Source organism: Saccoglossus kowalevskii, chromosome 2 (assembly GCF_978046115.1).
Source record: "Saccoglossus kowalevskii chromosome 2, keSacKowa6.1, whole genome shotgun sequence".
Taxonomy (NCBI): Eukaryota; Metazoa; Hemichordata; class Enteropneusta; family Harrimaniidae; genus Saccoglossus; species Saccoglossus kowalevskii.
The window spans coordinates 17,867,528-17,895,219 of record NC_140642.1 but is presented as its reverse complement, the minus strand read 5'-3'; the positions used below and the strand labels follow the sequence as shown (position 1 = coordinate 17,895,219).

At 36.0% G+C, this 27,692-nt stretch overlaps 2 protein-coding genes across 3 annotated transcripts in view; one reads left to right on the top strand and one right to left on the bottom strand.

The window, feature by feature from the left end:
* LOC100368513 (uncharacterized) overlaps positions 1 to 6,632 on the bottom strand; it is a 28,789-nt gene extending 22,157 nt beyond the window's left edge. Inside the window, exons 1-3 of the mRNA XM_002731401.4 lie at positions 6,177 to 6,632; positions 3,358 to 3,449; positions 1,336 to 1,520 (exon numbers count right to left, since the gene is read on the bottom strand). Of these exons, the coding sequence (XP_002731447.1) occupies positions 1,336 to 1,520; positions 3,358 to 3,449; positions 6,177 to 6,199 (300 nt within the window). The 5' untranslated portion in view covers positions 6,200 to 6,632. The remainder of the gene's footprint in view (positions 1 to 1,335; positions 1,521 to 3,357; positions 3,450 to 6,176) is intronic.
* Positions 6,633 to 6,686: 54 nt separating this feature from the next.
* On the top strand, positions 6,687 to 19,003 carry LOC100368363 (golgin subfamily A member 5-like). 2 transcript variants are annotated; one of them, XM_006812314.3, is made up of 13 exons: positions 6,687 to 6,837; positions 8,666 to 9,387; positions 10,470 to 10,697; positions 10,837 to 11,056; positions 11,910 to 12,033; positions 12,331 to 12,427; positions 12,799 to 12,905; positions 13,006 to 13,170; positions 13,401 to 13,628; positions 14,112 to 14,261; positions 14,613 to 14,694; positions 15,160 to 15,326; positions 16,008 to 19,003. In XM_006812314.3, exons 2-13 carry the CDS (start codon positions 8,823 to 8,825, stop codon positions 16,119 to 16,121), a joined length of 2,247 nt encoding a protein of 748 aa, XP_006812377.1. In that variant the 5' UTR covers positions 6,687 to 6,837; positions 8,666 to 8,822; the 3' UTR covers positions 16,122 to 19,003. The 2 variants fall into 2 exon arrangements, with proteins under 2 accessions (XP_006812377.1, XP_085348597.1); XM_085492471.1 differs by having other exon boundaries at positions 15,157 to 15,326.
* Positions 19,004 to 27,692: the final 8,689 nt, after the last annotated feature.

Genomic DNA, 27,692 nt, shown 5'->3' with positions numbered 1-27,692 from the left:
ATTTTGATTAGGATCGTCAAACCAATATATCTGTCTATCTATGACATGATGTATAATGAATATTTAAAATTTGAACATAATCAGTGAAAGCAAGTCAGAGATATGGCACAAGAACCACATTCATTAATACAAAATGGCCGCCAGTCGGCCATTTTGAATCTTATCTGAAAAACAAAATTATTTGCATCAAGGTCCCATCATGTCTAATGTATATACCAAGTTTGAACAAAATCCATGTGTAAACAGCCGAGAAATGCTTGATTTTGATGATTTTTAGCACAAAAATGGCCGCTATTCGGCCATCTTGAATCAGATCATGAAACAAATTGACATGCATATGTATAATGTCATGTATGATGTATGTGTGAAGTTTGATTGTGATTGGTCCAGGCATTTCTAAGATACAGGTCCGGACGCACACACACACGCACGCACGCACACACGGAGGTCAAAACATAAGTCCCCATTTTCGGACTGCGACAGGGACTAAAAATGACGTGCATCAGAAACCCATAACCCGAACGAAATCCATCTATAAATGCCAGAAATGCTTGATATTTGATGATTTTTTTTAGCACAAAAATGGCCACCATTCGACCATTTTGAATAGGATCATCAAACCAATATATCTGTATATCTATGACATGATGTATAATGAATATTAAAAATTTGAACATAATCAGTCAAAGCAAGTCAGAGATATGGGTCTAGAAGCCCATTCATTAAAACAAAATGGCCGCCAGTCAGCTATTTTGAATCCAATTTGAAAAATAAAATGACGTGCATCAGAAACCCGTGTGTACCAAGTTTGAACGAAATCCATCCAGAAATGCTTGATATTTGATGATTTTTTCAGCACAAAAATGGCCATCATTCAGCCATCTTGAATTAGATCGTGAAACAAATCGACGTGCATATGTATAATATCATGTATGATGTATGTGTGAAGTTTGATTAAGATTCGTCAAGGCATTTCTAAGATACAGGTCCCGACAAACGCACTCACGCACAAGAGTCAAAACATAAGTCCCCGTTTTCGAACTGCGTCCGAACTGGTACTAATAAGGTTTATAGTTTTTCATTTACACACACACATAAAGTTGGACATATGGTAACTCATAACATATTTCATTCATATGCACTTTTGTATAACATTTCAACATGCAGCAAAGAAGCTCATGAATAACAGGTTGTGAGCATGCTCAGTAACGTAGCAACCAGGGAAAACACACAAGAACTCTTCTATTGAACATATAAAAGACAGAATTTTTTTAGGGAACAATATAGTTGAGTGAAGTGCAGCTGGTGTAGTGGAGAGTGAAGAGAAGATCTCACCTTTATATTATGCAGTAATTGAAATAAGTCCTCTACTTCATCCATAATATCAGGCACATAATTCTTATCTGTCACGATAGATGAACCAAATATTGTCCTCCTATACAGTGGTAGGTCCATAGCTTGGGCATACAACTCAACACCATCATGCCCCACTGTTTGAAACATGTAGCTATCCATTTCATCTGGATGTAGCAAATCAAAGAAAAACAAGTCATTGTCAATGACACGTCCGAGTTCCGTTCATATTTGAGTGACATATACATTCAGTAAAACAAAATAGCCACCAGTCAGCCATTTTCAACACAATCCAAAAAAAATTTAAACTAAATTTGCCCATGCATGACTAAGATTCAGTTCCGATATGGTGAAAATGTGCAATTTTCGTGAATTTTTGACCTTAAAAGGACTGGCCCAAATGCACAAGCATATGTATGATATAATGTATGATGTGTATGTGAAGTTTGAACTTGATCAATCCAAACATGTCTCGGATACGGATCCAGAACTGAATTCTTTAAAACAAAATGGCCGCCAGTCCGGAATGGTGAAAATGTACGATTTTGATGCATTTTCGGCCTTAAAATGGCCGCTATTCGGTTATTGTTAATCGGATCATGAACAAAATGCATGTGCATATGTCCCATATAATGTGTGATGTATGAGTGGAGTTTGAACTTAATCGGTCTATGCATGTTTGAGATACAGGTGATCACGGACGCACGCACGAACGCATGCACGAATGCACACAGGGCAAAACATAAGTCCCCGTTTTCGGACTACGTCTGAACGGGGACTAATAAAGAATTCATAATCTTTTCACCTATATGTACCAGTGTGTTAAGTATTACAAGTCATTGACATGACTACTGACAGCGTAATTACTATAAGAAGCTCTTCTTTATTAAAAATGTACAAGCTGAAGAAATATTGGTATTATTAGAACAGAACCACCTTTACACAACTAACTTTTCATTGTTAAATTCAAAATGCCATGCCATTATGGTTAGTCATGGTAAACAAAACTGAAAAGAGTCGGCCATTTTAAATCAGAACATAAAACAAATGATATATGTAGTTACAACGTTTGATTGCGATCAGTATGTCAGAGGCTATTTTGAAACCAATCTCAAAAAAAAACATTCTGATCCTGAATGATATATATATTCGCCATTTTTTAAAATTAAAATGGCCACCATTAAGCCATCTTGAATCGGATTGTAAAACAAATTAATGTGCCTATGTGTACATCATGCATAATGTATATACAAAATTGAAACATAGTTGGTCAAGGCTAGCCACAGCGTTGTCAGAGTGAGCGTTCATGGATCCATGGCAGTGTTTGAGTGGACAGCTGACAACAGAATAATGTCCACTCTAACAGTGCCTAAGATTCAGGGCTAGGTCAGGGAAAGTCAGAAATATGGCTCTGGCACAGCATTCATTCAAACAAAATGGCCGACAGTCGACCAATTTGAATCTGATGTGAAAAACCAAAGGATGTGCAATGCAGTACCAAGTTTAAACAAAATCCATATACACATGATCAAAGATCTGGTTTCAGAATAGCAGGAATGCTTGATTCTGATAAATTTTTAACATTCATGTGAAACATTTGAACATCCACACATGTGTGTATGATGTTTGTGTGAAGTTTGAATGTGATCGGCCGAGACATGTCCGAGATACAAGTATCGATAGAGACACGCATGCACGCACACACGCAAGCACACACACACACGGAGGTCAATCCATAAGTCTTTGTTTTCAGACTGCATCCAAACAGGAATTAACAAAACGGTGAACACTTTGAAGCAAGTCCAAAAAACAACATCCTGCTGTCTTGAATTAAATGTGAAGTTTACAAGAAATAATTTTACAGCAATTTTTGATGCAGACGCATGGTTGGACATTCACACACACCGCATGTGCAGAAATGAACTGTAAGTATATGTTTTTGGACTTTGTATAAAGCATACACATTTCATACACACAGTATAGATCGTATGTCCAAAACCTTACCTTTCTTTTCAGGTTTCAGGTTTGCCAAGGCAACAATCTTATGTCCCTCTGCAACACATTGCATCATACTGTAGCAGCTGTCCTTGCCACCACTGAAAAATAAGAACAGATTCAAGAAGGTGATAATCTGTTATTTTACATAGTTAAACTATACATACCTTACACCAAACAATTACTGATTTGAAACTCTGAATTCGGGGTCAAGGTTGAGTCAAGCCTGTTTTGTGCAAGTATGATAAGTAAAAACAGGCCATTGTTATGACATAGTTGGAATTAGGGGAAATATTATTTATGCCAACAACAAAGTAATATGAACCAAAAGCATAGTTCATAATTTAGAATGAATAATTGGCTTGTCTAGTATCAACAGGAATTACATGTATTAAATGACTCTTCCAAAATCATTATATACTGTAAAAATACTTTATTTTCGCTGAAATTAATTTTCGCTGAATTGACTTTTTATGTGTGTTATATGGTATTTATTTTCACTGATTTTTGGTGAGTTGAATGTAAAAGATAGGAAAAAAGGTATATTCGTTGGATTTTATTTTCACTGAATCATTCCTTCAGCGAAAATAGCGAAAATAAATTCCAAGCGAAAATAAAGTATTCCACAGTATGGTCAGAAATTAAACAGGATAAGCAGTTTTTGTATCCAAACTGAATATCATTTGTCCTCATGTACAGAAATACGAAACATGAAACGAATCATCATAGACATGTATCTCACCATGTTTGTATTAAATTTGAATGAAAACTGACAAATCCTGTCCAAGATAACACATTATCAAAAAAACAAGATGGATGCCAGTCGGCCATTTTTGATCTGATTAAAGAACAAGTATTCCAATATGTATGAAGTATGTTTCAAATGTAATTGAAAATGGTCCGTAAGTCTTGTAGATATAGTAGTAGGGTCATAAAACAAGATGGACTTCAACTAGCCATCTTTGATCTGATTGTAAAACAAATTGTCACAGACATGTAATCTAAAATGTGCAATGTATGTACCAAATTTGAAACAAAAACTGACAAAGCATGCATAAGATACTACATTTTCAAAAAAAAAAAAAATGGTTGCCAGTCGGCCATCTTTGATCCGATCGCGAAACGAATGATTGACGTGTATCCTAACATGTATAATGTATGTACCAAATTTGAACAAAAGCTGACAATGCATGCATAAGATACAACATTTTCCAAAATCAAAATGGCTGCCAGTCAGCCATCTTGGATTGAATCAGTAAACCACTGCAAGTGCATATGTCCCAGATAAAGTACTAGGCACATGCAAAGAATAAACAGATTTGGTCCACAAGGTTCTGAAATACGACTCTGGACGGACGGACGGACGGACAGACAGACAAAGACAAAATTACAAGTCCTTGTTTGCATTCAGATAAAGAACATGCAAACAGTTGTACTACCCATAGATAACTTGGCCAAAATAGCTCTGATGTCTTACAAGATCATTATGGTAGCCAAGTTGACAACAAATTGTTCACAAAAAGAATGTACACCACAAATATCAAAGCTATCGGGTTGGTAGTGTTCAAGAAAAATTTGAAAATAGCATTTTTTATCAAAAATATTGCCAAAAATAGAGAATTTAACATATCGTCATAAAATGAACAAATCTGACAGAGGTCCATTCACGGTACCTGCATATCAAGTATCAAAGCAATTGAGCTGGTAGTTTTCAAGAAGAAGTCGAAAATGCAATTGTTGATGAATGACAGACTGTAGACTATGAGCTAAAAAAACAAACACATGTAACTAATAGGCCAGGTACACCAACAGTGTTCTACCTTTAGGGGTAAAATTTGCAATCAATAAACATTTTTCAGAGAAACAATCTGCTCGGCAAAAAACAATTTTCTTTTTAGCAAAAATGTGTTTTTTCTTATTCATTTATTTGTAGAGGCTTTCATCAGGTCTGGTGTATTATTATTATTAAAGTAATAGTTATTATTTAGTAGTATTTGTCAAATTAAATGTTTGTTTGAATTGCAGTAAATAATGTCACATATGTGATAACCACCGTCTCTGAGCAATAAAGGAAAATGATATGCTAGGTTTGCACGGCAACATTTTATCAAAACTGAACTTATGCTCCTCCCACCAATTAACAGGAGATTATCTTCCATGTGTTTATATGGTTGTGGCCAAATGTGGTCAGGCATAGGTTTGTTTAGAGCTGAACTGGAATAACCTCTATACATGGTTTTTGTTTAGACAGTCGGACCATGTTGGGGCACAGAGTTTCTTCAAAAATTTATAAATTGAAGGGCAGAGTTCGTCATGCCATGTGATTTTCCCTCAACTTAATGTGCTTTCTCTCCCCCATTGTTGCAAGTTTTGATCTGTCCGCGATATGCACTTAATTACCATATTTGACTTCATTGCATTCCACTAGTGTCCTTTTTTTTTTGCACAACAATGTAAGTTGCCAACTTAAAATGGGACAAATATCATGTGCATGACCTGGTGTACCACTGTCCTTTAAATTGGAAATCCCATCCAGGGGTTACCAAAAATTGGTATATAGTGTGTCAGCACTTAAACAGGGAATATAATGGTACAGGAAATTATGCCTTATAACGCCAAAGTAAATATAGCTATTGATTATAAGTATTGACATCGTCATTTAGCTTCTTTTTTTTTAAATCACTTATGTATAAAGTTTGTATGATATCATTAAATACAAATTTTGTACACTTCACTGTAATGTTGATTGTTGGCATAATATTTAATGCTCGACGCCTCATAGGTGTCTTGCGATTTGAAGAATACAAACAAACTACAAAGCAACTTACCTTATAAGGGCAACAATCTTCATTTTCCTAGAGGTTGTAAGGAGAAGAAGAGAAAGAAAGAAGTGCACCACTTTCACTTTTTACAGCAACTTCCAATTTCGTACTGGCTGTACGCGTACTAGTATAACATCTAGGTGTTGTATTTTGAATTCTTGCAGAGATTGAAAAATAAAGGCCTCGAATGTGCCAATGTCAAGTGAAATTATTCAAGATAGACTGTAGTCTCACTGAAACAAGTGTGGTATCAGGGACTGTGGTGGTATGAATATCAAACACGATACAACACCTAGACTAAATGCCATCTATTATTAATATCTCACACAGTGCAACACCTAGACTGGACACTGTTTAGTATCGCGAGACTTTGAAGAATCTACGAATAATTGAAAGGGCAGGCACTCTGAATGGTCCGATTCATGCACCGTGTCCAACACAACACAGAATATCGTATTGCAGGGTCAAAGGTCAAACGCTACGCCACATGGGTAAAATTCGACAGTACATATCTGGGCATGCGTATAAGGTTTCATCCACGTCGCCCTGTTTGGGTATTGAAGTTGGTTATACGTGACTTCAAAAATCAGCGCATTTAAGGTGAATTTGGCGATTTATGCAAATGAAACGCATCGGGTATTTCCAGAGGATTTCTTCGCTTATTTAGGTATGACATTTGTTGCATTATAACTGTAGTTTGGGGTGCTTTTGCATCCAAAGTCGTAATGTTTACACGATAATATTCGACATGGCGGTCAGCTGAGCTGATGGCCACTTCGATGTTGTGTGTCAGTTCACAGTCCGTTTTATAAAATCTGTGATTTTTCTCATTTATGTTATTTAAAAATCACGTGTGAGAATAACACCGCTGTTTTAAATATGTCCTAAATTGTGTTACTTTTCAAAATCTACAACCAAGTGCATCTTCCAGGAAGTCAATTATTAGAAACCGTTGTTGATAGTCATTAAAAACACGAATAAATTAAAGAAGTGGACATTGTGTTGTTTATTTTGGTTGGATCTATGTCAGATCATTCGTCACAAGGCACGTGACCTGCAATTAGGTAAGCCAGCGACTGCTGATGATTTGTACACACTCCCACCATGTCATACGCTGTAATATATGCAATGACAATCCTGGTTTGCCCATAACTCTGGTTGAAGGCTCTTTCGTAGAGAAACTTGAACTAGTTATCAACTCTACCAGTAGTTCTTGAGAAATATTGTTCTGCAAATTACTATTGCATTATTCTAGACATTTATTTCTCGTGCAAAATTGTCTAATGTTGTGCAAAACCATAGAATGTCAAACAACATATGAGTAACCAAATCCAGTCAGAAGATTTATTTGTTTTTATAGGGAAACACCCAGTGTAAAACTCTAAAGTGAAATATGACATAAAACAATGTTTTACAATAGGGAATGAAATTTTTCAGTACCGTTCCTTTTTTGTTGTTGACATAAATAATAAATCACACTGAAGAAGATACTGTAAAAGAATTAATTATTCACTGGTTTTTAATTTAAATTTTTTATTGAAATCTGCTAATTTAAATTAATGTGAACATGTAAGATAACAATAAAGCTCATTGTATCCCTGCCAATGATGACAAAGTTTCTCAAATATAACCCCCCAAAAAAGTTAGGGCCTGGCAGTAAAAATTAGGGTATATTCAATTTTTTTTCTTAGTGTTAGTCTTAGCCTTAATGTTGTATTATTTATGGACAATATATTTTGCTAAGTTTCTTTAGTAAATTTGAAAATTTATCTTAGTTCTGTCAACAACATGTTAGGTTATTATGCTTGTTTGTGTTTTTATTCACTGTTATTTGTGGGATTATGTTCAGCTGCTTTTTAATACAGATTACAAAAGACAATAGATTGGCTTGTGCATGTGTTTGTACTCTCCAGCCCATATTTACTACAAGATTAAAATGTGCTATGTTGTCTGGGTGATTGTTTCATTATTAGCTCCGCTATTGAGCAGAGCTTATCATGCGAGTGATTGTCTGTTGTCGTGTGTGTCAACTTTTTACTTTTTCGACTTCTTCTTGAAAACTACAATTCTTACTGCTTTGATACTTGTGGTGTGAATATTTTTGTCATTATTGGTAAAAAGTTTCATTTTCAACTTCTTGTTAAAAACTTCTAGTCCGATTGCTTTGATATTATATTATATATATATATATATATATATATATATATATATATATATATATATATATATATATAGGTACTACATGTGGACCTCTCATCACAAATTCACAAAATAATCCTGTTTATAGTCTGCATTTCCCTTCAGAAGATTGGGACAGAAATAGCTAAATTTTTTGAGTAAAAACTGAAAAATTTAGTCATATTTTATCTGTTGGCTCCAAAATTAGGGATTCATTTCCAGAAATTAAAAATCTGAAGTTAAAAAGGTTAGACAGTGTTTCCACAGCAAGATATTCATGAAATTATAGGTCTTTGGTTTTGTTTTTTTCTCCTCAGGTGCCACCAACTCTGGATGAATAAACATTATCAGAACACTACAGATATGGTGTGACACTGCAGTCATCATTTTCACTAGACAATTACCAAACGTACAGTGTATGTCGTTCTTGAAAACTTATTTCTATGCTTGACGATTATAACTTTTTAGAGCAAAATGTCTTGGCTTCTTGGGAAAGCGGAGGACTTGCTAAATAAAATGGACCAATCTGCATCGGATGTTTTAACAAAAACAGCAAACCATGACTCCATGTATGCCAGCATTCCTGAACACACTACTGCACCTCAGAATCTTGTTATGCCTGATAAAATGAACGCATCCCAAGACTTGCAGGCAACTCTGTTAAACAAAAGTGTTTCAGCCGGTAACTTAGCTACATATCTAGCAAGTACAAGTAATATAAGCAGGACTAATACTGGCGATAGTGCATTGAATAAACCTCCCCAATCAAAGCCTGCAGTGTCGTCTAATCCCTCAACACCACCGCAGACAAAGAAATCTTCCAAGGCTTTCCAATCAAAACCAAAGAAGAAAGATGAAGATGAGAAGTTGTTTGAATTTCTGAACAGTCCTGACACGCTAAGTACGGAGCGAAAGAAAGATAAGCAACTGAATGGTAGACACTCAAGGCGGTCCAGTACGTCATCGACAACATCCACAAGGACGGATAACGCTTCAGCTGAAGGAAGTGTTGGAATAACGATATCAATAGAACCATCAGGTAAAAATGTATTAATAATTATGTGTATTGAAATTTTGTTTGGGTAGTGTGAACCTGAAATAACTAACACGTCAATGGCTGAGATGTTTCTCCCCATTTATTTTGGCTATCAGTGGTACCTTTCAGTAGGTGATGTTTTAAATTGCATTGAACTGGGAAATTCTTAAATTTTATGCATATTTCTCAGTTTTATTTTATTTTTTCATTGAATCTAGAATAAGCAATTTGCCTGTTTGGCAAATAAAGTAATTTTTCACCTTACTAAATGTACAATATGTTTAGTTTTTATTGAAGCAACTATTCATCTTTTACATTTATGCATCAAGAGCACTACTGTTTTCCAGGCTGCATCATCTGCCATGCATCCAGACTGACAACACATGTTTCTGTTTTCATTTTGTAGAACAATGTAAAATGTAACCCTAAAATCATTTGAGTGGGTGCGTGTGTATGTGTCAGTAATTTTATACAAGGGATTACATGCGTCTGCTTGCCAAAAAAAAATGGTGTGTGAGACATGCTGTGAATAATTTTTTGCAAACTTTGGTACTAAGACGGGGAAGAACAGCAACTTCTATGAAATACTTAAAACCCTCATTAAAGTTTTTGTCTTCAACTATCATGTCTGTATTGAATTTGATTAACCTGAGGTATATATTGTTGGTAGGGAAAAAATAATTATCTGTGCTGTGCAGTGTTCATATAACATCATTTATTTGCAATCCTTTCATAAAGCATAAGTTTATAAAAATTATTATGGGTAGTATTACTGTGAAATCTGTATTTGAAACCGCGGCTTCCATTAAAATTGTACAATGCAATAGAAGGGATGCAGCATCTATTGGACAATCTACACATACATGTATGAGAAATAACAAATTGTTGGTGCTCAATTATACAAAAAAAAATGGGTGCGACTTCTATTAGGGATGTGGCTTCTAATACAGATTTTACAGTAGTATTCAGCGTAAAGTCAGTTGTTTATTTGATGCTCTGATGTTTGGGTTATTGACCTAATTATTCACCTTTGTACATGTGGTGTAAGGTTTTTTAAAGGCATAAATTTGTATCTGCATCATTAGCCGATGACCATAATGAGCATACTGATGGCAGTGACAGTGCAGTTGGAAATGAAATCGCTGACTCAACGCATAATGCAACACCGGAAAGTCAACAAGAAGGTCTTCTCAGTAGTCATTCACAGCAACTCTCTTCATTGGAATTGGAAAACAAACTATTGAAAAATGAAGTTTCTTCTCTAAATCAAGAAATGGCATCCGTTGTTCAGAGGGCTAGGTCTGCCCAGGAAGGTATGTGTATGTTAGTCTGATGACTTCATCCCACAAAAAGCTGAAAAATACATCAATAAAACATATGGTTATAAATCCCTATATTGAAAACTTATTGAAATATGGTTATTGATTAATGGTTATTTTTTGTCAAACTTAGAAATGAACCGGTTACGAAATCAGTTGCGTAATAGGAGTTCACAGATGACTGAAACAGACAGTATAATTCGTCAGCATCGATCACGAGAAGAGGACTATGTTGAGGCAATAGCTGCTAAGGATTCACAGTTAGCTGTACTCAGAGTGAGACTTGAAGACTTGGATAAAGAAGTTCGAGAGAAAATCAAAACGATTGACATTTTACAGAATGAGAAAGACAGGTAGGTATGAAATATAACAAAAATGATTAGCAAAAGTACTGGTTATTATTGCCGGGAAATCCCAAATTCTGGAATCTGCATTGTTGGTAGCAGAATATTTCCCATTTGTAATAAACATACACAATATATATTGTCAATTTCTCTCCATTTTCCCATCAGGACTTGACAAAACTAAAATTTCAACACAATCCCTGATATTTACCTTTTTCTGGAAATTAAATTTAGAAGCTACATTGTACATGCCCTGTATTGAGCTAATACCGGTATTTGAACTGATCATGTTCCTAGGCCATGACAGTATTCTTGTACTCAGATTGAAAGATGTTAATGATGCTAGTTAATTCATCATAAATCTATGTAGAGTGTCATCTGTCAATGAATATGATTATTTGAATTACCCCATATTGACAAAATTATGGCACGCTGTCGACATATGGTGACAGATGTATAATAATCATATTTAGACTATACTTCATATTTGTGTATTTTAGTGAAATACGCTACCTTTATATTTAAATGTATTGCATCATTATTAAAAGCGGCAGAAATATGATGTATTTTTAGATGGTACCGGTATTATAATAAAGGCCTGACACCAATACAGTTTATTTGTTGATCTATAAAAAGGTGAATGAGAGGATGACATTTTAGTAAAGTCTACTCTCCACTGCTACAAAACATTTTTGCAAATTTTATGGTAATTGGAACTGTCAGGAATTATCAAAATAAATATTAAATTCTGTTTCATACCTTTTTCACAGGTTTTGTTCAGCTGTTAATGCAGTCACTAATTTTGTTGCTTTTACTGATGCTTGCATTGATAAAATTGACCTTATTGTTTTCCTTTTTGTAGAATTCTGAAGGACCATACTGATTCTAGCGGACTCCAAGGCCAAGCACTGGACTCTGTCAGGGAAAAACTCCAAGAAAGTGAAGCAGCACTTAAACGTGAAATCCAAACATTCAAGCAATCACAAGTATGGAACTAAATTATCAACATAATTAAGTGTAGATTTATTCAATTCTTGGGTCCTGTCCAACTCATGAGACTTACTAAAATCATTTGGTATACTGAAACATGAAGATATCTTGCATCACTTGGTATGTGTGTCAAAAGATGCTACCATAGTATCATAAACAAGTTTGTGTAGGTGTTGTTGTGGATAGAATACATGGGACAATATCTTGTAAATTCAGTCAATGCTAATAATGTAACTTGAATTTCCTGATACTGTTCCAAATTTTAATATATTGTATTTCATATTTTGTGCCAGGTTGATGCAATGCAGCGACAATCCAGGGTAGAAGAGGAACATCGGACTTTGTCATCAGCTTACTCGTTATTACAACAGCAACATAACCATAGTAAGAGTATCCTTTGGAAAGTGATATGTCTTTACTTATCACCCTTCACACGCATATTGTTAAACATCGTATCCAGACAATCCGATTTCATCATTCATTTGCACACGTTATAAATTTATGCCTGTTTAATTCTTAAATTCTCTGTAGTGTTGCTAAATTCACAGATGAATGTCAATACAATTGTGAATGTACTTGTTAGAATTAAATGTAGAACCAAGGAAACACACACTTTTGTTGTTATTTTACATGTTCATGTTGATTTAATTTAGCAATTTTTACTTACCAGCAAAAATATCTAAATTAAAACCCAGTGAATAATTGATGCATTTACAGTATATGACACTCTGTTATCTCCTTAATTTGACTGTACTAATCAGCTCACACAAACAACTTGTCAATGCAGTTAAAGACGGCTAAAAATAATTTGGATCATGTTAAGCAGGAGTTGAATGATTACAAACAGAAAGCAACACGAATACTACAGGTAAAGTAGAGTGATCATACACAACAGTCTCTGTAGGTTTATGATGTTTGTATTGGGACCACTCATTCATAATGTTCAAATTTTGCGTTTTATTTTGCAGTCTAAAGATAAACTGATCAACAGTTTGAAGGAATCTGATCCATCAATAGACCAAGGGACAGTGACAGGGATAGAGCTGGAAGAGTTGAAACAAGACAGAGATGCGATGAAAGAGGAATTGCAGGTGTCTAAAGTCAAATTAGAACAGCTGAGGTCAGAGTTGCAGGTAGGCATGATGTTCTTTCTTTGAACACACTCCCTGCTACTTTTATAATCAATTAATAAAACATTACATTTATTGTATGCTGTCTCATTAAAAATATCTTTGCAACAGTCTCGCCTGTGTCATCTACCAAGCTGCTATAAGCAATAAAGCAAATACGGAATCATTGTACATATCATAACATATCAGTGGTTTATTGGGTGTTTCACATCTCCATATCTCTCCTATTACAGGATCTTGAGTTCCAATCACAGACTGATTCAGACATGGCACAGGAACAAATCCAGGATCTTGAACAGCAGCTTAGTGATCACAGGCGACAAGTTAAAGAGTTAGAAGCTGAACTGACAGAGAAGAGAGATGAGATGAAATACATGCAACAGGAACTGTTGAAACAGAAGACAAACTTTCAAGTCAGGCTACAAGACAGGGAGGATGAAATACACAAACTAAGAAACCAGGTAAAATAAAATATATATTTAATGTGAGTGGAATCTATCATTGGTGAATGTGATTTGTATTAAATCAATTTTAGTCTGTCTTTGCAAGATATTCTGTAATATTGCTAATTATCTGTACCGGTAGTCCCTGTTGTATATAGTCCTAAACTGGACATGTGTTTTGGGTTCTATCTGTCCATGTATTATCATTTATTTGACATGGCGGCCCTGGGAAAAATGGGAGATGTTTGCATATCGGGTATTCATTTGTTCATTATTTTGTCTCTAAAGAAAAACTAAAATCACAAAAATATTTTACATGTACAGTCGTCAACTGTTTCTCAGGCATGCCTGGTATGATTTTATTCAAACTTGGTATAAATTAAACGTCACACACGATGGGTTTCTGATGCAGTTTGTTTTATGGACCAAAAACGCCCACTGTTGGCCATGTTTTTGTTTTTTTTAACGTGTATCTTACTCTGAATGTATTTTTTTTTGCAGTTAACTACTAAAACCATGAGTACTACTTCACAAACTGAGCTTGAAAACAGACTGCATGCACTCACTGAGAGTCTCATCCAGAAACAGACTATGCTGGAAGCTCTCAGTACAGAGAAAAACTCACTGGTAGTTCAGCTGGAAAGAATGGAGGTGTGTACATGTATTTGCATTTTTTCTGAGGAGAGAATATGCCTTTTTTTTTCCTATTTGTCATTGTCTTCAGTAATTTAAAATAAAACCAGCAAAATACAATAATAGAATATATGTGCTCATTTTGGAGTATCTTAACCCTATTCTTTATCAAAATTTGGAAGGAACTGGAGCTACATGTACTACTCTATAATGCTTCTGGGAGGACCCAGAATGTTTGCAATTTGTAAATGTAAATTTTATGTACATTCATTATCAAATCCCCACTGTGTTCAAACCCACACATATTCAATATAAGTCCTGTGTAACATTTTGTTGCACTTAAACAAAACTTTATTATTATTATTACAGAAACAATTTGATGAAGCCAAAGAAATCTCAGCCATCCGAGCTAAGACTCATCATGCAGTATCTATAGAAGAAACAGAAGATGGTTAGTTTATACTCAATTTAAAATGATAATGAAAGCATTATTTGCTTTATGTCTATGCTCATAATAATTTTGTCTACAATAAATGCTCTATATTTGATTTATGCTAACTTCTAATTCAGCAAATAAAATAACGAATCTTGACATAAATAAAAATAAATATATAAGGAATACTGTATTTTGCGTCACCAAAACTGACAAAAATTTATTTTCATGAACTTGAACTCGACATAGAATTACAAGGCTACAGATTGAATACAATGCCAGTTACATTTCATCTGTAGACATCTTGTATGACTGCAATTTTTTTTTTGTGAAGGACAACAGCTGTTGTGGACACGTGCATTTGTTCTGTGTTACACATAGCTACAGATATGCTTGTGGATCAAATGTATTGTCTATGTTGTTCTCGGTCCTATAGTATTGAATTTATTATAATTTTCAAAATTGTTTTGGTTTCTGAAGCAGGCATCAGACAACGTAATTTCCCCGAGTTCTTGAATGAGTCCCCACTCGACACTGGAGTTACAAGAGGAATGAAGAAGGCAGCCTATACTTTGGATAGGTTTAGTGTCAAGCTGGGGATATTTCTGAGAAGGTATCCGATAGCGAGACTCTTTGTGATTCTCTACATGGTAAGTTTTGCATCGTAATAGTTGGCAATTAATCCTCAATTCTGGATTTTAAACAGTGTATTAAAGTGGCATGTTATGTTTGATGTTTGGGTCCCATGTGACAAATACAACACAGATAAATAGCATTGTTTACATGAAAATTGAACATTTAGAAGTATAACAGTTTGAGTTCATACGAGATAGCTCGAAATTGAAGAAATGTATCAGTAAGATCTGAACCAATTTGGTTTACAAGAACACTATTATTCATGATTTAGAAATATTGAAGTGGCAATAGCTGTAACTATCAAACTTCTTTGATTTTTGTTATTTTTAATAAAACATTTGTCTTTAATGCCAATTTGTAATGGCCATTGCCACAATGTGAACTCCGAAAGCATAGCATATTCGCTGTATACTGACATTGTATATTAAATCACTTGCATGTGAAAAGCAATGTCTGCGAGGTTGAGCAAAGGCCTCCAGAGGGCGGCATGTATTAAAATCCAGGGATTACAGTACAAGATGACAACTTATTGAAGATCTTGGGTGAAATGCATCATTATCTTGACAGGCTAAGCCTCTATCTGACGATCTATCACTGATGATTTCATTATGATGTGTGTTGTGCATCATAATGAAGTACAGTCAGTGTAATCAACACTTTACTTCACTGACACAGTTGTATTATGTCATTTACAGATTCTACTACACCTATGGGTAATGGTGGTCTTACTGACTTACACACCGGAGATGCATGGTTCAGATTATGTTCATTCACCGCAAGGCATGGAACCCAGGGAACCTCAGCCTTAATATTCCGGACATTCAAGATTTATTTGTATTTGACACTCTATAGCTGAAATACTTTCATTTCCGGTGCTTGACCAGAACCAGGATAACATTTATCGAATAACCAGAGATGTTCAGTGGCGACGGGTTTCTCAGTAACAGTGCGAACTTTGAACACTAGACACAACTTTAGTGGATCCAAATAATACCAGATTATCATAACCGCGACTGGGTCCACCCTTTTCGATCTTATTTCCTAGCCATCTTGTTGTGTGTTACTTTGGAAATGTTCACTGCCAATTGTTTGAGCAACTTCTTAAGTGTAGCACAGTTTAAATCTAGTGTGTGCGACTGCAAGTTGTGAATATTTCTCTCTTACGAAACCAGCGTTGAAGGGCACATATATGTTAGCCCTGTGTATTGAATCTATTTTATCATCCGTATCGGTTTGATTGTAATTTTAAACCCATATTATGGTTTAACCTAAGCATGATTACATGTAGGAGTACTGATGCTAATGTTTTAAAATGTGTAATAACATTAGAGTGAAAAGGCACCTGTGTAGCAACTCAGAATGCAGAACGCCATGTATTTGATATCAATAACTTGCTCGCAGATGAACGATAAATCATTAGAAATACAGAGAGAAAAATGGGCAAAGTCGCAAGTTGTGGATTTTACATGTGAATTCACTTCTGATGCATTGAAGTGTGGAATGCTCTGCGACAATCTAGGAATATGCATCTCCCAACTACATGTATATTGTAATATCGTATCTTCACGAAGTGAAGTGAATCACTTATTGTAACAACAAATCTTTATTTTGTCTATTTTTGTTGCCAGGAAGGCCTGTACATTGTAATTTAAGATATTGGTGACAATTGTTGCTGCCCAATGGAAGGTTATTGTCACATTTTACCCCGTTTAAGTTTACAAATACCATTCACATGTACACACATTAATAAACTGTATGTGATTCTAATACCGTATTTGTTCTGTTAGAAGTGCATCTCCAATAGCAGCGTACATAAACTAAAAGTTGCATTTATATGGCAGTATGCTGGATCATTAAAATATGAATTATTTTGATCATAAAATACACCTTTGTTAGGCACTCCTGATAGAACAAATTTGGTAGAGGAGATAGGGGTCACTATTTTTAATTATTTCGTAAGTCATACCCACTAATACATTATGAATGTACATAAACAAGGTGGTGTGTGAAATCCTGTGCATGCTTATAATATGTGTTGTCCATGATAGAGCAGTCCAACCAAATTTGAAATGGTATGGACATGCCTTCACTTCACATTGTGCATTTTGTACAGACACGTACCATGATAAGTGCAGATGCGAGAAATTTGAAAGTCTGGGATGAATTTCTGAATGCTCCTGTACATAAAAGTTTATTATATATTATTATCACCTTGCTGGGTTTTTTCTCTGTAATCTGTGTAATGTGTTTATCAAAAGTTTAATTTGCCCATTTGAATTACTTTTCTGAAGGTGCACACTTGTGTTGCCATTTCTTGTATATTTGCAGCTGAGATTCTGTTCATGCTACTGTTAAATTCAAAACCACCCTTGGTAATATTTCAACAGTTGGGAATTTAGGCACATACACTATATTTTATCACTGTTATGTTATTTGGTTTTATCTTTCATAATTGGGTATGATAATAAATGTATTATATTTTAAGAAGCTGAAATTAAAACGATTGCAAAGTTTCTACACTCTGTAATTGCACATACCACACGCTCGCCATGATTCCAATAATTGTGATATGTAAATAGTTCCATGAATCCACTGTACAAACAGATTATATTTTACCGGTATCCCTTCATCATAAATGTACAACATAATATGACAAAGCAAAGTAACAAAACATGTTTTGAAGCAGGTAAAATTGTATTTTCAGCTGTCCCTTTCTAATAATCTTTATCTGATTATTATTGTACCTGTATGTTTGCCTAAAACACTTTTCCAAGGTCTTTGATACCTCGATGATAAACCCATGATGGTCGCTATCAGTTGTTGAAAATGGCATCAAAGTATGGTTGTCATTCATCTGGATTTGGGGGACAGACATATTGTAGACTGTCAAATTTGTTTCTCTAGGAATATTTTGTAATTCAAGAGTGTTTTGAAGGACAAAATATCACGAAATCCTTTGAATCAAATCAGATTACTCTCTGATGTAGGTAAGAGCAGTTGTCGCTTTTAATTCCATTTGCCATTGTACATGTAAGTTGCATCTTACTACATCGTACATTTCTTGTACAGATTATGCACGGACAGCAACCAATCCAAACTTTTGTTACATGATGTTAGTTCTACTAAAAAGAACTCCTATTCGTTGGTAAATCTTGCCAGATGGAGCTGCTTTGAACATGACTTGCATAGGTGGTTTAAAGACAGGCCACACACTGGTGGCTGGAGTTTAAATGTGACTGTGGCCTTTTCCTACATCGGACTTGTAAAATTTGTTGAAAAAATCATCTTCTTTGAAATTTACAGTATTCTCAGCATGTAGTATTCAAATTAACCAATGAATGGACAGGATGTTACTTTGCTTTGTTTCAGTGAATCCTGCACTGTGACATTTGAATGGCTAGTTTGATAAACTGATCATTGATTCTATGTTATTATATAGTTTATCTGGCAAACATAGAAAAACATACCAGATAACATGCTGTGTGTTCTCCTAACTATCCAGATAGATTTAGTGGAAAAACGATTGAAGGCTTGAAGTAGTCTTATCATGTGTTGTTGACATAATTTTGTACATTGTACGGTATACAGTATTTACAGTGTAAAGTTTTCTTGTAGGGAAGGGGTTGGGGTTCTGTAAAACAGTATCTTTTATTTCAGCCTTAGTCCAATGCAATAAAATAAGTTGAAGTCACTTCATGTGGTGTTACGTTTTATTTTGTGATGCAGTAAATTACAGAGATGGCGCAGTCTTGAAACTGGGAAGTCTAGGAATTCTAGTATATAAACAGATTAGGAACCACATATGGTTAAAAAAAAATGTCGTATTCATGCTTGCCTGTATATTGGACTGTTCTACTTGTGATGGCCCTTGTCGCTTTGTTTGTCCCTGGGACTGTTGATAGAGAATTTTCCACCAATCATCTTTGTGCGTACTATCCCTAAAAAAAAGTCTGACCAATTAAAGTAGATTGTCTGACTGAGAACTCTCTAAACATGGTTGTAACTACACCTTTCCTAATGAAATCAATGGGCTGGGGAAACTACACTCACTGTTGGTGAGCATGCTCCAGTAATTGCCATTGTCTTTGGTGAAAGTCACATATCTGAAAATGGTTACTATAATATATAATAGAATCAATTGGACCGTTTTCCAGAATTATTGTTCCACGAGCTGAAAGGGGAATAACTTGAAGCATCCCAAAGTGTTTTAGAAAGTTAGAAAACGTGAACACCAAGCTAAAATTGGTAGCCAACCACATCATCTGGAAAACTTTTTCGAGGGAAGGATAGGATACATGGAAGAAGATTTTCATCTTGAGAACGACAATCCTGTATCAATTGTGTTATTGTGCTGAGTTTCTGAATATATTGTATGTTTTAGTTTTAAAGGTTGTATCGCATTTTGTTTGTTTGCGCTTGTTGTACTCGTCTTGTATTTAGTCTTCATGTTCAATGTAACCATTTTAATTCACCAAGCATGTCAATTAAGGTGATAATATAATAGAAAGTCTGGAGAAAAAACTCCCGGCTGTGAAGATGACAACGGGAATATAACTACAAGGTGCATAGGGCCTGCATAAGTTGACCTGGTTAGCAATGTTTGTCTACTGGTTAGCAATGTCACTGACTTGTTAGCAATGTTTGTGTACTGGTTAGCAATGCCGTTGACTGGTTAGCAATGTTTGTGTACTGGTTAGCAATGTCACTGACTGGTTAGCAATGTTTGTGTACTGGTTAGCAATGTTTGTGTACTGGTTAGCAATGTTTGTGTTCTGATTAGCAATTTCGTTGACTAGTTAGCAATGTTTGTGTACTGGTTAGCAATGTCACTGACTGGTTAGCAATGTTTGTGTACTGGTTAGCAATGTTTGTGTACTGGTTAGCAATGTTTGTCTACTGGTTAGCAATGTTTGTGTACTGGTTAGCAATGTCACTGACTGGTTAGCAATGTTTGTGTACTGGTTAGCAATGTTTGTGTACTGGTTAGCAATGTTTGTGTACTGGTTAGCAATGTTTGTGTACTGGTTAGCAATGTCACTGACTGGTTAGCAATGTTTGTGTACTGGTTAGCAATGTCACTGACTGGTTAGCAATGTTTGTGTACTGGTTAGCAATGTTTGTGTACTGGTTAGCAATGTTTGTGTACTGGTTAGCAATGTTTGTGTGCTGATTAACAATTTCGTTGACTGGTTAGAAATGTCTGGTTAGCAATGTTTGTGTACTGATTAGCAATTTCGTGACTGGTTAGAATTTTCGTTGACTGATTAGCAATGTTTGTGTACTGATTAGCAATTTCGTGACTGGTTAGAAATTTCGTTGACTGGTTAGAAATTTCGTTGACTGATTAGCAATGTTTGTGTACTGGTTAGCAATGCCGTTGACTGGTTAGCAATGTTTGTGTACTGGTTAGCAATGTCACTGACTGGTTAGCAATGGTTGTGTACTGGTTAGCAATGTTTGTGTACTGGTTAGCAATGTTTGTGTTCTGATTAGCAATTTCGTTGACTAGTTAGCAATGTTTGTGTACTGGTTAGCAATGTCACTGACTGGTTGGCAATGTCACTGACTGGTTAGCAATGTTTGTGTACTGGTTAGCAATGTCACTGACCGGTTAGCAATGTTTGTGTACTGGTTAGCAATGTCACTGACTGGTTAGCAATGTTTGTGTACTGGTTAGCAATGTTTGTGTACTGGTTAGCAATGTTTGTGTACTGGTTAGCAATGTTTGTGTACTGATTAACAATTTCGTTGACTGGTTAGAAATGTCTGGTCAGCAATGTTTGTGTACTGATTAGCAATTTCGTGACTGGTTAGAAATTTCGTTGACTGATTAGCAATGTTTGTGTACTGATTAGCAATTTCGTGACTGGTTAGAAATTTCGTTGACTGGTTAGAAATTTCGTTGACTGATTAGCAATGTTTGTGTACTGGTTAGCAATGTTTGTCTACTGGTTAGCAATGTCACTGACTGGTTAGCAATATTTGTGTACTGGTTAGCAATGTTTGTGTACTGATTAGCAATGTTTGTGTACTGATTAGCAATTTCGTTGACTGGTTAGAAATGTCATTGACTGGTTAGCAATGTTTGTGTACTGATTAGCGATTTCGTTGACTGGTTAGCAATGTTTGTGTACTGATTAGCAATTTCGTTGACTGGTTAGAAATGTTTGTGTACTGGTTAGCAATGTTTGTGTACTGATTAGCGATTTCGTTGACTGGTTAGCAATGTTTGTGTACTGATTAGCAATTTCGTTGACTGGTTAGAAATGTCGTTGACTGGTTAGCAATGTTTGTGTACTGATTAGCAATTTCGTGACTGGTTAGAAATTTCGTTGACTGGTTAGAAATGTTTGTGTACTGGTTAGCAATGTTTGTGTACTGATTAGCGATTTCGTTGACTGGTTAGCAATGTTTGTGTACTGATTAGCAATTTCGTTGACTGGTTAGAAATGTCGTTGACTGATTAGCAATGTTTGTGTACTGGTTAGCAATGTTTGTCTACTGGTTAGCAATGTCACTGACTGGTTAGCAATATTTGTGTACTGGTTAGCAATGTTTGTGTACTGATTAGCAATGTTTGTGTACTGATTAGCAATTTCGTTGACTGGTTAGAAATGTCATTGACTGGTTAGCAATGTTTGTGTACTGATTAGCGATTTCGTTGACTGGTTAGCAATGTTTGTGTACTGATTAGCAATTTCGTTGACTGGTTAGAAATGTTTGTGTACTGGTTAGCAATGTTTGTGTACTGATTAGCGATTTCGTTGACTGGTTAGCAATGTTTGTGTACTGATTAGCAATTTCGTTGACTGGTTAGAAATGTTTGTGTACTGGTTAGCAATGTTTGTGTACTGATTAGCGATTTCGTTGACTGGTTAGCAATGTTTGTGTACTGATTAGCAATTTCGTTGACTGGTTAGAAATGTCGTTGACTGGTTAGCAATGTTTGTGTACTGATTAGCAATTTCGTGACTGGTTAGAAATTTCGTTGACTGGTTAGAAATTTCGTTGACTGATTAGCAATGTTTGTGTACTGGTTAGCAATGTTTGTCTACTGGTTAGCAATGTCACTGACTGGTTAGCAATATTTGTGTACTGGTTAGCAATGTTTGTGTACTGATTAGCAATGTTTGTGTACTGATTAGCAATTTCGTTGACTGGTTAGAAATGTCATTGACTGGTTAGCAATGTTTGTGTACTGATTAGCGATTTCGTTGACTGGTTAGCAATGTTTGTGTACTGATTAGCAATTTCGTTGACTGGTTAGAAATGTTTGTGTACTGGTTAGCAATGTTTGTGTACTGATTAGCGATTTCGTTGACTGGTTAGCAATGTTTGTGTACTGATTAGCGATTTCGTTGACTGGTTAGCAATGTTTGTGTACTGATTAGCAATTTCGTTGACTGGTTAGAAATGTTTGTGTACTGGTTAGCAATGTTTGTGTACTGATTAGCGATTTCGTTGACTGGTTAGCAATGTTTGTGTACTGATTAGCGATTTCGTTAACTGGTTAGCAATGTTTGTGTACTGAATAGCAATTTCGTTGACTGGTTAGAAATGTCGTTGACTGGTTAGCATTGTTTGTGTACTGGTTAGCAATGTCACTGACTGGTTGGCAATGTCACTGACTGGTTAGCATTGTTTGTGTACTGGTTAGCAATGTTTGTGTACTGGTTAGCAATGTTTGTGTACTGGTTAGCAATGTTTGTGTACTGGTTAGCAATGTCACTAACTGGTTAGAAATGTTTGTGTACTGGTTAGCAATGTTTGTGTACTGGTTAGCAATGTCACTGACTGGTTAGCAATGTTTGTGTACTGGTTAGCAATGTTTGTGTACTGGTTAGCAATGTTTGTGTACTGATTAGCAATGTCACTGACTGGTTAGCAATGTTTGTGTACTGGTTAGCAATGTCACTGACTGGTTAGCAATGTTTGTGTACTGGTTAGCAATGTCACTGACTGGTTAGCAATGTTTGTGTACTGGTTAGCAATGTTTGTGTACTTGTTAGCAATGTTTGTGTACTGGTTAGCAATGTCACTAACTGGTTAGCAATGTTTGTGTACTGATTAGCAATGTTTGTGTACTGATTAGCAATTTCGTTGACTGGTTAGAAATGTCGTTGACTGGTTAGCAATGTTTGTGTACTGATTAGCGATTTCGTTGACTGGTTAGCAATTTTTGTGTACTGATTAGCAATTTCGTTGACTGGTTAGAAATGTTTGTGTACTGATTAGCGATTTCGTTAACTGGTTAGCAATGTTTGTGTACTGATTAGCGATTTCGTTAACTGGTTAGCAATGTTTGTGTACTGAATAGCAATTTCGTTGACTGGTTAGAAATGTCGTTGACTGGTTAGCATTGTTTGCGTACTGGTTAGCAATGTCACTGACTGGTTGGCAATGTCACTGACTGGTTAGCATTGTTTGTGTACTGGTTAGCAATGTTTGTGTACTGGTTAGCAATGTTTGTGTACTGGTTAGCAATGTTTGTGTACTGGTTAGCAATGTTTGTGTACTGGTTAGCAATGTTACTAACTGGTTAGAAATGTTTGTGTACTGGTTAGCAATGTTTGTGTACTGGTTAGCAATGTCACTGACTGGTTAGCAATGTTTGTGTACTGGTTAGCAATGTTTGTGTACTGGTTAGCAATGTCACTGACTGGTTAGCAATGTTTGTGTACTGGTTAGCAATGTTTGTGTACTGGTTAGCAATGTTTGTGTACTGATTAGCAATGTCACTGACTGGTTAGCAATGTTTGTGTACTGGTTAGCAATGTCACTGACTGGTTAGCAATGTTTGTGTACTGGTTAGCAATGTTTGTGTACTGGTTAGCAATGTCACTGACTGGTTAGCAATGTTTGTGTACTGGTTAGCAATGTCACTGACTGGTTAGCAATGTTTGTGTACTGATTAGCAATGTCACTGGCTGGTTAGCAATGTTTGTGTACTGGTTAGCAATGTCACTGACTGGTTAGCAATGTTTGTGTACTGATTAGCAATGTCACTGACTGGTTAGCAATGTTTGTGTACTGGTTAGCAATGTCACTGACTGGTTAGCAATGTTTGTGTACTGGTTAGCAATGTTTGTGTACTGGTTAGCAATGTTTGTGTACTGGTTAGCAATGTCACTAACTGGTTAGCAATGTTTGTGTACTGGTTAGCAATGTTTGTGTACTGGTTAGCAATGTCACTGACTGGTTAGCAATGTTTGTGTACTGGTTAGCAATGTTTGTGTACTGGTTAGCAATGTTTGTGTACTGATTAGCAATGTCACTGACTGGTTAGCAATGTTTGTGTACTGGTTAGCAATGTTTGTGTACTGATTAGCAATTTCGTTGACTGGTTAGAAATGTTTGTGTACTGATTAGCGATTTCGTTAACTGGTTAGCAATGTTTGTGTACTGATTAGCGATTTCGTTAACTGGTTAGCAATGTTTGTGTACTGATTAGCGATTTCGTTAACTGGTTAGCAATGTTTGTGTACTGTTTAGCAATTTCGTTGACTGGTTAGAAATGTCGTTGACTGGTTAGCAATGTTTGTGTACTGGTTAGCAATGTTTGTCTACTGGTTAGCAATGTCACTAACTGGTTAGAAATGTTTGTGTACTGGTTAGCAATGTTTGTGTACTGGTTAGCAATGTCACTGACTGGTTAGCAATGTTTGTGTACTGGTTAGCAATGTTTGTGTACTGGTTAGCAATGTTTGTGTACTGATTAGCAATGTCACTGACTGGTTAGCAATGTTTGTGTACTGGTTAGCAATGTCACTGACTGGTTAGCAATGTTTGTGTACTGGTTAGCAATGTCACTGACTGGTTAGCAATGTTTGTGTACTGGTTAGCAATGTTTGTGTACTTGTTAGCAATGTTTGTGTACTGGTTAGCAATGTCACTAACTGGTTAGCAATGTTTGTGTACTGATTAGCAATGTTTGTGTACTGATTAGCAATTTCGTTGACTGGTTAGAAATGTCGTTGACTGGTTAGCAATGTTTGTGTACTGATTAGCGATTTCGTTGACTGGTTAGCAATTTTTGTGTACTGATTAGCAATTTCGTTGACTGGTTAGAAATGTTTGTGTACTGATTAGCGATTTCGTTAACTGGTTAGCAATGTTTGTGTACTGATTAGCGATTTCGTTAACTGGTTAGCAATGTTTGTGTACTGAATAGCAATTTCGTTGACTGGTTAGAAATGTCGTTGACTGGTTAGCATTGTTTGCGTACTGGTTAGCAATGTCACTGACTGGTTGGCAATGTCACTGACTGGTTAGCATTGTTTGTGTACTGGTTAGCAATGTTTGTGTACTGGTTAGCAATGTTTGTGTACTGGTTAGCAATGTTTGTGTACTGGTTAGCAATGTTTGTGTACTGGTTAGCAATGTTACTAACTGGTTAGAAATGTTTGTGTACTGGTTAGCAATGTTTGTGTACTGGTTAGCAATGTCACTGACTGGTTAGCAATGTTTGTGTACTGGTTAGCAATGTTTGTGTACTGGTTAGCAATGTCACTGACTGGTTAGCAATGTTTGTGTACTGGTTAGCAATGTTTGTGTACTGGTTAGCAATGTTTGTGTACTGATTAGCAATGTCACTGACTGGTTAGCAATGTTTGTGTACTGGTTAGCAATGTCACTGACTGGTTAGCAATGTTTGTGTACTGGTTAGCAATGTTTGTGTACTGGTTAGCAATGTCACTGACTGGTTAGCAATGTTTGTGTACTGGTTAGCAATGTCACTGACTGGTTAGCAATGTTTGTGTACTGATTAGCAATGTCACTGGCTGGTTAGCAATGTTTGTGTACTGGTTAGCAATGTCACTGACTGGTTAGCAATGTTTGTGTACTGATTAGCAATGTCACTGACTGGTTAGCAATGTTTGTGTACTGGTTAGCAATGTCACTGACTGGTTAGCAATGTTTGTGTACTGGTTAGCAATGTTTGTGTACTGGTTAGCAATGTTTGTGTACTGGTTAGCAATGTCACTAACTGGTTAGCAATGTTTGTGTACTGGTTAGCAATGTTTGTGTACTGGTTAGCAATGTCACTGACTGGTTAGCAATGTTTGTGTACTGGTTAGCAATGTTTGTGTACTGGTTAGCAATGTTTGTGTACTGATTAGCAATGTCACTGACTGGTTAGCAATGTTTGTGTACTGGTTAGCAATGTTTGTGTACTGATTAGCAATTTCGTTGACTGGTTAGAAATGTTTGTGTACTGATTAGCGATTTCGTTAACTGGTTAGCAATGTTTGTGTACTGATTAGCGATTTCGTTAACTGGTTAGCAATGTTTGTGTACTGATTAGCGATTTCGTTAACTGGTTAGCAATGTTTGTGTACTGTTTAGCAATTTCGTTGACTGGTTAGAAATGTCGTTGACTGGTTAGCAATGTTTGTGTACTGATTAGCGATTTCGTTAACTGGTTAGCAATGTTTGTGTACTGAATAGCAATTTCGTTGACTGGTTAGAAATGTCGTTGACTGGTTAGCATTGTTTGCATACTGGTTAGCAATTTCACTGTCTGGTTGGCAATGTCACTGACTGGTTAGCATTGTTTGTGTACTGGTTAGCAATGTTTGTGTACTGGTTAGCAATGTTTGTGTACTGGTTAGCAATGTTTGTGTACTGGTTAGCAATGTTTGTGTACTGATTAGCAATGTCACTGACTGGTTAGCAATGTTTGTGTACTGGTTAGCAATGTCACTGACTGGTTAGCAATGTTTGTGTACTGGTTAGCAATGTTTGTGTACTGGTTAGCAATGTTTGTCTACTGGTTAGCAATGTCACTGACTGGTTAGCAATGTTTGTGTACTGGTTAGCAATGTCACTGACTGGTTAGCAATGTTTGTGTACTGGTTAGCAATGTTTGTGTACTGGTTAGCAATGTCACTAACTGGTTAGCAATGTTTGTGTACTGGTTAGCAATGTTTGTGTACTGGTTAGCAATGTCACTGACTGGTTAGCAATGTTTGTGTACTGGTTAGCAATGTTTGTGTACTGGTTAGCAATGTTTGTGTACTGATTAGCAATGTCACTGACTGGTTAGCAATGTTTGTGTACTGGTTAGCAATGTTTGTGTACTGGTTAGCAATGTTTGTGTTCTGATTAGCAATTTCGTTGACTAGTTAGCAATGTTTGTGTACTGGTTAGCAATGTCACTGACTGGTTAGCAATGTTTGTGTACTGGTTAGCAATGTTTGTGTACTGGTTAGCAATGTTTGTCTACTGGTTAGCAATGTTTGTGTACTGGTTAGCAATGTCACTGACTGGTTAGCAATGTTTGTGTACTGGTTAGCAATGTTTGTGTACTGGTTAGCAATGTTTGTGTACTGGTTAGCAATGTTTGTGTACTGGTTAGCAATGTCACTGACTGGTTAGCA

Coding starts and splice junctions, on each gene's coding strand:
- LOC100368363 (XM_085492471.1), top strand. CDS start 8,823: ATGTCTTGGCTTCTTGGGAAAGCGGAGGACTTGCTAAATAAAATGGAC. Junction 10,698..10,836: donor GGCTAGGTCTGCCCAGGAAG/GTATGTGTATGT, acceptor TGTCAAACTTAG/AAATGAACCGGTTACGAAAT. Junction 14,695..15,156: donor TATAGAAGAAACAGAAGATG/GTTAGTTTATAC, acceptor TGGTTTCTGAAG/CAGGCATCAGACAACGTAAT.